We start from the raw sequence: 12,956 nt of genomic DNA on the forward strand, positions 1-12,956 counted from the left end.
TCACCGAATATCTGCAATATGTACCCCATCAATGTTATTAATAGAAATAGGATCTGCCACCATTAAACAGCACTGCAAATTCAGCACCATGATTTAAAACAAAATACACTTACACACTTGGGTTTAATGCCTCTGTAATGAAACGTGCTGCTAAAGAGTAATAATCAATACCAGCATAGAGCTGATTAAAAAATCTTGGGTGATCTGTAAATAATGATGACAAAGACATATATCTGATTAGCATTAGTGGTCATTGAAAAAGATAAAGTAGTCCGAGTCACACATACTGTTATAGCATAGCAATCAATAAAAAATGTAGTAATTTAGATGTGATGCATGAACCCAGCCTCCAATATAGGTATTTGCAGTCAGATTTTTTTATCTAATCTAAACTTTCTTGTTAGCAAAAGAAGGAAAGGAAATGAGTGAAAGGCACAGAGAAACTCGAACTTGAGATTGATTCCTCCTGTATCTACTACAATTTGAGCTTCCTCTTGTTAAAGGAAGAAAGTGTCCTAAGGTATTTATTTTCTGATTTTATTCTTTTCAACTTTATATTTGATAATGCAATAAAGTATATGACTCCTTGGTAAGATTTTAATTTAGCCAGATGTATTTGGTACAAGAAGAATGGTGCTCAAATTACCTATTTAAAACTTTCAGTTTTAATTCATTTTATTTAATTGAATATAAGGACTAGGTGTGACATGATAGCACTGCTCTAATATCTCAGGGGTTGCCACAAAGAAGAGGGAGTCAAGTAATTCTCCAAAGCACCCGAGGGCAGGACAAGAAGCAATGGATGGAAACTAATCAAAGAGAGAACTTGGAACTGAGGAGAAATTTTCCGACAGAACAATTTATCAGTGGGAACAACTTGCCTCCAGAAGTTGTGAATGCTCCAACACTGGAAATTTTAAAGAAGATGTTGGATAACTATTTGTCGAAGTAGTATAGGTTTCCTGTCTAAGCAGGTGGTTGGACTAGAAGGCTTCCAAGTCCCTTCCAACTTTGTTAAATTATAAAAAAATATTAATAGTGTCAGCTCTTCCAGAAATATATTAAGAGATGTATAAATGGTCCATAATTTAATAAATAATATCACAAAAGATTTGAATTTGACTTTCCTATAATTTCTATTTTATGTCTTTTTCAAAACATTTAGAGAATAAGCAATTAAAATAGGTTATTTTACACAGAGATGGCTTAAAGGCGTTACACAATAAATAAAATAGCATCAAAAATCTTTATGTAATTGTTCAGATAAAACAGATCACAGACTACCTATTTGGGGTCATCTCAACAAAAATACTATATAGATTTAGAAATGTTACCTCTGAATCTTTCACAAATTAATAAATAGCGTAATATTAATGGGTGCTCTAGCTGGATATCTTTTTTCAATAAAAAAGAAAACTTGTTTAAAGTTTATTTATAGACATGTTAAGCTAAGTGATAATTATTAGTCAATGTTCTTATAAAAGTGGTCTAAACAGCTATATAATTAAGTGCTCCTTTTATATGAATATTGACTAATAACTTTCTTTAGTAGTCTTATTATCTTCAGAAAATTGCTGTGAATTCTCATTAGCTAGCCATATTTTCCAAAAAGGTAATTAACCTTTTGATCACTCCCATTATTTACTAAAATAAACATTGTTTTGAAGATAGTACTTTGATTCTTGTTTAATGAGGTGCTAATCATAGGTATTAAAATCTCCTGGCCACAGACTATAACTTTTAAGATGTTTACAGGTTCTGACAATTAAAGCGACATGTATTAGTGAAACCCAATTTACAATTTATATAATAGCAGGATATCAGCATTATACTCAACCATGATTCAAACATAGATTATTGAATATGGTACCAATGTCTGATAGTCACATACTGCACTAAACCATAGGCTTGTGGATTACAAGTCACAGTGACTTGAGTTCCCCCTAAGATAGTAAGCCAAAGTCAAACAAACATGGAAAAAATGTTGAATATTGTCTGTATGGGCTGATTAATAACTGCAATCAGAAATCTTAAGGGGATAATTGGCTTCTGTAAACATTTTATATTGTGTAGATCCCCAACACATTTTAAATTATATCCATGTTTACTGTATACATATAAAGCATAAAAAGGAGATAATCTAGTATAGTTAAAATTAGCAGGAATACTAAAAAGTATTACTTGTTATCCAATGTTCTCAACATCTTTCTATCACATTACATCTTTGATCTGTCTCTGCTAACCTGTCTGCAACTAGGTTCGAGGCCCTTTTTCTTCTTGCTTCCTAAATTCCATACTTAGAATTTCTAACATTCTAACATCATTACATTTTTGAGCACATATATTTAGATGATCTGGGATATATTTGTTGTTCCTATAAACTGTCTAGAATTGTGTAAAATGAACAGGTTGAAAACAATTTCAAATAAAACAAATCATAGGTAGACACTAAACTCAATTTAAGAAACTAATAAAAATGCACTCATATAGCTATTCAACAGAGCTTGAAGATAAACAGTAAAATGTTTAGTTGCAAATGCCACTGTATGTTCCAAATTATCTTTTTCAATTACCATAGACAATTCATTCCTCTCCCAGGGAGACATTCACACTTTGTCACAATCATGCCCTGAATTTCACACTATGTTTTAAAAGTTCACTTTTAATAATCTAATTTTATTTATTAACTTTGCTATTCATTTACGAATTTATTTTATTTTTATTAATTTTCAACATGTTTTGGGTCACCATGATAGCAATAGCAGTTAGACTTATATACTGCTTCATAGGGCTTTCAGCCCTCTCTAAGTGGTTTACAGAGTTAGCATATCTCCCCCACAGTCTGGGTCCTCATTTCACCTACCTCAGAAGGATGGAAGGCTGAGTCAACCTTGAGCCAGTGAGATTTGAACAGCCGAACTGCCGAACTAGCAGTCAGCTGTAGTAGCCTGCAGTACTGCACTCTAACCACTGCGTCACTTCGGCTCTTTCTGATGATCACCAACCACTAATTTTTTCAGAGGAACTCATCACAGTAGGCCTTCCATTCATGCAATGAATAATTCTTTATATTATTGTAATAGGTGCAGAGATTGAAAATCCATCAGCAATTACCATGAAGGTAGAATAATTTTAGACCAGATCAGTGGTCCATTTCAGATGTAAACTCCAAGTTTCATAAGTATTTATGGAAATAGGAAAGAGTATTTAGATTTTATTTTATCCTTCTTTCTCTCTCAGCACAAAAACTTCAACATGAAGATTTTATTTCATTTAAAGCAAGTATTGTTACATCTGAAATAAAATTCTGATTTAACAGTCTTCAGGATGTTAAATCAGAATTGTAAGAAAAGGAATGGTAGATATTAATAAAGGTCCACATCATATAAATTAAATGATGAAAATACATCTGAAGTAGCCTTTTATGTAGACGTACCATTTCTTTTCATTCCAACATCTGCATTTGAGTAGAAAAGCCAAATTGCTACATTTTTCTAAATAAATAAAAGCAAGAGCAGTCTTGCATTGCAATTAGAAGGACAAAAAACAATTGTAAATATGAGATTCATACAGGTTTTGACGCTGAATTGTATAACATCCTGGCATAACTGCAAGAGTTTGGGATGATTCTCTCCTGTGTCTTTCAATTCCAGGTCAAGAAGAGTTCTCAGTTTCTCAGGAGATTGCCATTCACAGACCTGCATAAAGTCATTGGAAAGAAATGTTGATGATGAGAGAATTTAAAAGTTAATCAGGCTGTGTCCTAAATAATTTGTAAAATCTTCTGGTAAATTCAATTTTTTTTAAAAAAAAAATCTGGTTTAGTTGTTTAAGTAATCTAGAATTTCAATATATCTGAGAAACTTTTTTTTATAGTTTTTACAAAATGTTTTAGATTTACAAATAATTTAAGCACAAACATAGATTACAAACAACAATATTTGAATTTTAAGTTCCTCTACTACTAAATCCAAGAAATTAAGAGGTAAAGACATGATATGGAAAACATTTCTAGTTATTAAAAATTCAGTACATTTAATTATGAGTATTATATCAAAATGTTTCTACATTTATCAGTAGCAATGTACTTTGACATAAAAACAAATGTATTAATATGATTACTGAGTTAATAATTTGCTTTTTTAAATTTAGACCAGTTTTTCTCATCCTGAGCAACTTTAAAAAGTTTGGACTTCAACTCTGGCTGGCGAATTCTGGGACTTGAAGTCCAGATCTCTTAAAGTTGCTCAGGGTGAGAAACATGATTTAGATAATTAATCTCAATTATATCATGTACTTAGAGGACATTGCTCCAATTTCATCAATTTTTACCTTTTCAGTTGCATCAGATGCTTTCTTTACCACTTCTTCCATTATTATCTTACTGACCTCTTCCACAAATTTCTCGCCTGATTTTGAGTCTGCTGCTGGGCCATTTAAAACAACCCCATCAATTAAGATTGCATTTTTCCTCTGTGATTCTTCCTGCTGGTTATTCATTTCAGCTGATGAAGATAAAACAAAAGGAACACATAATTATGTATCCTGCCTGTTTCCAATTGTTTTTTTCCAAGCAATATGTTCATGTAAAATATATATGCTCTAGGTACCCTCAACTGAACATGGTAATCTTGTGGGACTGAGGAAAATGCTTCCTCTACTATAAAGTAATCCTCAACTTACAACTGTTCATTTAGTGACTATTCAAAGTTACAACAACACTGGCATTGAGTCTTCATTAATTAGCCCTTGAGCCATATCAAAGTGCAAAGTTCCAGAAGCATATCATAACTAACATTTGATAAAAGCAATATAAAATGGAATTTGATAAAATACAATTTAAAATGGAATTGGAATAAAATACAACGACACTGAAAAAAGTGACATGACTGATTTTCACATTTGTGACTGTTACGGCATCCCCTGGTCAAATAATCAAAATTCAGATGCTTGGCAACTGATCCATATTTATGATGATTGCAGCATCCCAGAGCCACATTATCACTTTTGTAACCTTCTGACAAGCTAAATCAACAGGAAAGCCAAATTCACTTAACAAATATATTATGAATTTAACAACTGCAATGGTTCACTTAACAACTGTAGCAAGGAAGATCGTAAAATGGAGAAAATTCACTCAACAACTTATTTAGCAACAGAAATTTTGGGCTCAATTGTTTCATAAGTGAAGGACTACCTGTAGAAGAGCTTCCCTCCAAGAGATACAGATATTCCTTATCTTCCTGACCTTTTCGTGAGGTCAGAGAATAGTATCTCTATAGAGCTGCTATAATGTTCTTTTGACTGTTATGACTGTTTTCTTGTCTGGGCTATTATGTTATATTTTGATATGTTTTTGACTGTTTTAGCTGTACATATTGTATGCTGTTAAGTACCCAGAATGTTTTGGAGTGGTCTGCTATGAAAAAGCTAAAGTGCTCTAGAACTTTAGAATTTAAACAGACAAGTACCTGCCACATAATACTTCAGACTTAACTTTCTGTTGACAAGAAAGACAAAAAAGTCTAGATAGTGGACACCACGGAATAGAAAACTGGAGAAAATCACAAAATACAGAAGACCTGAAAATAGAAATTGGACAACTATGACAAAGGAAAGCAAAGAGAGATGTTCCCTGAAGATGGGCTCAATAAAGAATCCAAAAGTTCAAAAGACTCTGGTTCCAATAACCGGCCCAGATTGGATCCTGCAACGTTATCCTGGGACATATATATTCGCCTTCATTCTTGAAAGAAAGCAAAGATAGTACTGATAGTAAGAGGCTCCTTGGGTGCAATTCCAAAACATTTGATGGAACAACATTTGAATATTATCGACATTGACAAAATCGCCACCAGTCAATTGCAAAGGCAGCTTTACTTGAAACAACTTACATTCTGTGATTTCACACATCTGCCTGTCCTAGGTTTTTAGAAAGGGCTCAAGGTAGACAAAAATGCTAAATCCAGTCCAAACATCTGGCTATATGACCAACCATAGCAATATATATATAAAATTTTAAAAAGTAACTTGATATAATTATGAATACATGCAGATCTAGAGAAGAGTTGAAGGACCTAAAGGAGTTCAAAAGAAAAGTGATGCAAAACTCTCTCCAATAACAAATTGGAGTCTTACCATAGGAAAAAAAATAACTTGTAATGATTTCATTTATTTCGCAGCTGAACTGGAAATAAATAACTTTGGCTCTCAGAGAATATAAGTATAATTCACAGTTTTTGCACTATAACATGACAACCTACACAACCGTTTAAAACCTGGTCCCCACCCTCCGAACACTGTGTAAATTTATATGTACATAAACTGGAAGCATAGAATAGATCATCTATTTCCAAATTACTAGACTCCACTACCACTTTTTGGTGACCTTCATTTATTAGATCACCGAGTTTAATTACTTCCCCTTAGAAGTAGAGTAAGCTTTTCATCTAATAAAAGAAAAGCAACATAAAAATTATTTGACATCACAAAAAGAAATAAAAAAGATGAAATTAAGTCATTACCTGAAACTCTAAGATTTGATAATGAGAGGTAACTAGTTCAACAATTCTAGAAACACAAGAAAAAAAGGGGGTACTATTAAAAGGATTATTATTAAATCTCCCATCTAGGAAATGAGATGGCAGAACATCAAAATGTGTTGTAGAAAACATGTTCCTATACTTGGGTATAGTTAAAATATGATGGTAACACATTAAGATTCAGGCTCTATATTTCCAAATTTTGGAGTAAACAACTACCAACTATTTTTTATTTTAAATTACATTTTTAAACTTTCTCTGAACAGCTAGAAGGGGAAAACCTATATGAAAATTGGAAATTAGAAAGACAAACAATGTTGCAATCGGTAACTTAAGGAACCTCATTCATTGAGAAAAGTGGAAAACAATACCTGTTGACAGGCTAGAGGCAATACATACAGTAACAGGACAAAATCAATTACATATGCCTGAAAGGATTAGGACCAAGGGAGTCGATAATTAAGACCCATCAAGACCCTTTGCCAAAGAATTTAAACCAGTCAAGTAAAAAAAGCACACAAAGCAAATATCAAAATTACAAAATACTGTAAACTGTATAAAAAATCTTTGCACTCATCAAGCTAGTTTGTCAGCTGTCCCAGTACTGTATGCTGTTATTGATTTTACTCATCAATAAACTTTCTTTCTTATGCTGCTTCCATTTTGTCCCAAAGGTGATTTTTTTTCAGGAGGCAATTGGACTGGTTTTTTTCTTTGAAGACGTTTCACTTCTCATCAAGAAGCTTCTTCAGCTCTGACAGAATAGTGGGGAATGAAAGGATTTATACTCTTTGCAGACAGCTGGTCATTTGCATCCTTTTAGAGGGTTGTTGAAGCACTTGGTGGTTTATCAGGTCACCTGTAGTCTGCAATTTTTTTCTCTGGAAATCCATTCCTACTACCACACCACTATCCTGTCAGAGCTGAAGAAGCTTTTTGGATGAGAAGCGAAACGTCTTTAAAGAAAAAAACAAGAAAGTCCAGTTGCCTCCTGAAAAAGCACTTTTGGGACAACCATGACTTGCATGTATGAGAATCTCTACAGACTTTCAGCTTCCATTTTATTTCCAGCTTGGAACTAGACCTGATTTTTCTTTCAGCAGAAGCAAATTATATCAAGTATTTCCAGGAAAAGGTAGAATACTAATTATGATGGTAAAGCCAAGAATTTGTTATTCTGTTTGTCAAACTGCTTGATTAGCATTGTTCAGGATTCTATTGAAAAACAAAGCACATATCTCTAGTGGAATTATTTGCTGAGACTCATCATAATATGATAGCAGAGAGGGTAGAAATAACGTATGAGTCAGTTGATCTTCTAGCAATCACAAAATTCTCCCACACTGAAAATTAACAATGTATGTATGCAAATTCAACAGTATTCTAAATCAGTTCTACTGCATAGAAAATAAATGGACTCTAAATCAGTTCTACTGCATAGAAAATAAACTACCTTTAGCCATATTACAGAGACAAAATGCACTTTAAACTTTTACTGATTATATTATTAAACAATATAATAGCACAAAATAATAACACTAATAAATAAATTGGGAAGAAAGCACAAAGGCAAACCAGATTTGTTTTTCTTTTCATTTTTTTGTTTTGGAACAAAATATGAATCTGCTATTTAAAGTGAAAACCATAAAGGAAAACCTATTATTTTAATTCCACACAGTTATCCAAATTAGGATATAAATGCAATCTCATTAAAAAACATCAGAAAATGTTAGCAGGCTTGTAACCAGAATGACATTCATCTTATACATAAGTAGAACATCAATACATTTAAAAATCTTTGTCCTTCATTATTTTTTCTAACAACCAAAAGAAATAGACAATAAATATAAAATACAAACATTATTTTAATGACATAAAATCTTGCCATTATATAGTGCATTCTATTAATCAGTAAAGCATTCTGCCTTAGTTCATCTCTGCAGATTTTCATATGAAAATCACTTATACTGATTTTATGCCATCATGATTCTTTACATGCACACAACTGAAACAATGGTCACTCTAGAGATCAAAGTATTTTACTGTACTTGCCAATCCACTAAAGAAAACTTTTGTGATTGCAGTGCAATATTTGAAATTATCCTAGCACAGCAGAGGCAGTAGTATCTGTAGGTTCAGTAGTTTTCAAAAATATTTCTCACTAGTATCTGAAGTGATAGTCTTTTTGCATATTTCACTCACATTTATTTATTTCCATGGATTTAAAGAATGTCTCTCTATGCCTCTGAGCACATTACATTACAAAAGGCAGAAAATAAAGTAACAGATGATGTCCTTTTATTAACAGATGATCCACAAAGAGAAAAGCCATACAAAGCAGTATAAAATATTATAGACGTTCACCTAATCCAGCCTTGGGAAAGCTGTGACTTTTCAATGACTTTTAGAAAAATTCTGAAAAAGTTACCAAGAGTTTTAAAGCAACCTGGTTATTAATATTTTACATACTCCCAGCAAATTTTTAGGAATGAGGTGTTACACCTGGAAATTTGAGAATGGTTCTTGAAGGTCAAAAAGATTGCAGATGACAAACCACTATGCTGGCGCCCCTGCCTTAGGCCTTGGCTGATGCCAGACTCTAAAGCTGGCTGAACATATGTCCAAGAGGAACTCACCTCTCTTGGGTCAGTCAGGTCTCGCTAATGCATACCAGGTTGCCTCCATAAATAAGGAAGGAAAATGTTCTTGACTGACCTGGTGTTCAGCAGCAGTAGCCAAAGGCCAGGGCCTTTGAGGGTCCACTGCCCAGCACATTTTGTTAATATACTATGGTTAGCATCTTATCTCTTTTAAATAATAAACTTTTCTTTTTAGTGTTTAGTACTAAAACGTAAACATTTTTTTACAAACGTAATTTAATGAACTTATTTTATCTTTTTTTTTTGTTCATAATTTCCTTGGTACTTTATAAATTTAGACTTGTAACAAATATAGGTCCAATAACTATAATCCATTTTTCTCCTATGAACAAATGTGGTTTAATAACTTGCAAACACGTTACCTACAAGCACATTTTATTCATAGTAAACGAGTTTGATGTGCTTCAGAGGGAATAATCTAGAATATTCCAATGATGCCAATGGGATGAACATTAATGGCAAAAGCGGGGGCTGCCTTAGCATTTTTAAGGCAGGAAGAATGATGTCAAGAGGGCAAAGTTACATCACATTTGAAATCTGAAAAGGGCGTTGGTTCTTACCTAAGATGCTTATGTACATATAATCCGGCCATCAACATGAATATTCCTGCTGAGGTTTCTAATGTAGAGGTCAGTCACATAAGTCAATCACATGAACAGCATAATCAATTAAGGACAAAAACGGCCCCTTTTTGAACCAGTTATGTGCAGGGAGGGACTGGATGCTGCCTTCAGATTTTTGAAATTCAGACATGCGTTTCAAATAAATCTTGAGAGCCCTCCTTACGTCCAAAGTGTGCCACTTGTGTTCCAATGGGTGAACCGGATGGGGGCAGAAATTTGGCAAAATGAGCTCCTGAGCTCGATGGAAACAGGAACACACCTTGGGAACGAAGGAAGGGTCCAGTCGTAAGACCACACGGTCTTGATGGAAAACGCATAAGTCCTCCCTGGCTGAAAGTGCCTGCAATTCTGAAATCCTCCAAGCGGAGGTAATGGCCACCAGGAAAGAGACCTTTAAGGTCAGGAACCAGAGAGGAACATCCCTCAGACATTCAAATGGAGCCCTAGTCAAAGCTTCGAGGACCTTAGGTAAATCCCAGGAGGGATATCTGTGCACTGCAGGAGGCTTGAGATTGGATGCCCCCTTAAGGAAACGGCGCACCATAGGCAGTTGAGACAATGAAGGAGAACCACCACATGTCAAAACAGATGAGATAGCCACCATCTGTCTCCGGATGGTGTTGGGGGCTAACCCTTTATCCAAGCCATCCTGCAGAAACTCAAGGATGTGAGGGATTGTGGCCTTAGTAGGTTCTAATGTCTTACCGAAACACCAGGATCAGAAAAATCTCCAGGTGGCATTGTATATTCTGTTGGTGGATGGTATGACCCTGGAGGAGAAATTGTCCCCCCTTAGAACGCTCTGCTCAAGCGCCAGGCAGTCAACTGAAACCATTGAGGGTCCAGGTGTTCCAGTGACCCCTGGCTGAGGGAGATCCTATCCCGAGGGATCCTCAAGGGTCTGTCCAAGAGTGTTCACAGGTCAGCAAACCAAGTCCTGTGTGGCCAGTGGGGGGTGACCAACACGACCTCAGCCTTCTCCGCAATGATCTTCTGGATTACTCTGGGAAGAAGAGGCAATGGGGGAAAGGCGTATGTATAGAAGGCCGTGCGGCCAGCTGCATCACAAGGCGTCCACCCCCTCCGATCGTTGTGCTGGAACCGAGCGAAGAACCGCGGGAGCTGGGTGTTGTTAGGAGTGGCGAATAGATCTATCACTGGCATGCCGAATCTGTTCACAATATCCTGGAAAATCGAGGGGTGCAGGTGCCATTTGGCATTGTCCAGAACTTCACGACTGAGCCAATCTGCCTGCACATTCGCCACTCCTGAAATATACTCCGAGGTGAGAGAGAGCAAGTTCCTCTCGGCCCAAAGTCCCAATTTCATGGCTTTGTTCATGAGGGAGCATGATTTGGTACCCCCCTGGTGGTTTATGTGTACCTTGGCAGACACATTGTCCGTTAACACAAGCACATATTTGCCCGCCACCGATGGAAGGAAATGGCGGAGAGCCAGGTGAACTGCCCTCAACTCCAGCCAGTTGATATGGTAGGTGCAGTCCACCTGGTCCCACTGGCCTTGTGTTACCTGGGCCTGAAGGTGAGCCCCCCAGCCGAAAAGGCTGGCATCTGTCATGACAGTCAAAGAGTCCTGGTCTTTGAAAAGTCAGCCCTTGATGATGGCCTGAGATGTCCACCACCTGAGGGAACAGGAGACTTCTGCCAGGATGCCCACCTTGGCCAAGGAACAGCTTAAGAGTCTCCTCTGAAAAGGCAAGAGGAACCATTGGAGGTCTCTTGAATGCAAACGCGCCGACAGAACAATCCCAATGGCCAACACCATGGTCCCTAGCAATTTAGAGAGGGAAGCCAAGGAACACCTGCGTGCCCTGGACGTCTGAACTGCCAAGGCTCTGAGAGAGTCCTGTCGATCGTGGGACAAGAAAACCCTGCATTCGGCTGTGTCGATCAACGCCCCCAAATGCACCAACCTGGTGGATGGATGGAAGTAGCTCTTGGGTACATTGATCGAGAACCCATGATCCTGAAAGGCCTGAATGGTGGTTGCCTGCCTAGGTGATGACAACTGAATAAGAATGTGAATAAGAATGTCATCAAGGTAGGCCTGTATTCTAATAGGCACCTCCCATAGTGCCGCTAGCACCTTTGAAAATACCCGAGGTGCCGAGGACAGTCCAAAGGGAAGGGCAGTATAGTGGAAATGCTGCCCCAGATAAGAAAAACAGAGAAACTGTCTATGGAGGGGCAAAACCGGAATATGGAGGTAGGCCTCCGTTAAGTCAATTGAAGTTAAAAAATCACCATATCTGATGGAACCCAAAATGGTATGCAAAGAATGCATCTTGAAATGTTTATAACAAATGAACTTGTTTAATTTTTTTAAGATCAAGGATGGCTCTCCACTCACACACACACCCCCGAGACCTTAGGAATGACAAAGAAGATTCAATAAAACCCAAGCCTGCATACGTCCGCCGGTACCAGCTGTATTGCCCATATGTCGAGATGTTGGACCGCCTCCTGCATGAGACATCTGCGAGCTGGGTTGGATGAGACTGGGCAGGTCCTGAAGAGTCTAGGGGGGTTGGAGATGAACTCAAGGGCAAGCCCTTCTCTAACAGTTGATCTAACCCAAAAGTTGGAGGTGATTGTATCCCACACATCAGCAAAGAAAGCTAACTTACCCCCGATGGGATAACTGGCCCCCAAGGGGCTAGGTTCAGTGGTAATAACGTCCCCCTCCTCCCGAAAGAGATGCCTGGAGGACTTTCCCCGCTGATAGCGGACAGGTTGGGCTCTCTGCCTGGAAGAGTAACCTCCCTGCTGCCTATATCCCTGGTTCCCATAGTCCGCCCCCAAAAGGAAGAACCATGGTCCTGGTTCCAAAAGGATGAACCAAAGTCTTGCCCTCAAAATAAGGAGCCTGACGATTGAAGCCCTTCTTGGGTGCAGTAGGGAGGACCTTCCTCTTCTCCTTATTCTCCACCAGACAGGGATCCCAGGCATCCCCAAAGAGAGAATTGCCTTTGAATGGAGCAGAAGCCAATCGCCACTTGTAGCACACATCAGCCTGCCACTGCCGAAGCCACAAGAGCTTGCGAGACGCCACCGAGGAAGCCATGGCCCTAGCTGCAAATCTGGCAGATGACAGGGTGGCATCTGAAGCAA

General features: G+C 37.3%; 1 protein-coding gene across 2 annotated transcripts in view; it reads right to left on the reverse strand.

The window, feature by feature from the left end:
- GADL1 (glutamate decarboxylase like 1) overlaps positions 1-12,956 on the reverse strand; it is a 178,518-nt gene that overhangs the window by 137,547 nt on the left and 28,015 nt on the right. For both annotated transcript variants that reach the window (XM_032238102.1, XM_032238101.1), the window contains exons 2-4: positions 4,333-4,505; positions 3,572-3,698; positions 114-204 (exon numbers count right to left, since the gene is read on the reverse strand). In XM_032238102.1, the coding sequence (XP_032093993.1) occupies positions 114-204; positions 3,572-3,698; positions 4,333-4,505 (391 nt within the window). The remainder of the gene's footprint in view (positions 1-113; positions 205-3,571; positions 3,699-4,332; positions 4,506-12,956) is intronic.

This window comes from Thamnophis elegans, chromosome Z, assembly GCF_009769535.1.
Source record: "Thamnophis elegans isolate rThaEle1 chromosome Z, rThaEle1.pri, whole genome shotgun sequence".
In the NCBI taxonomy this organism is placed as follows: Eukaryota; Metazoa; Chordata; class Lepidosauria; order Squamata; family Colubridae; genus Thamnophis; species Thamnophis elegans.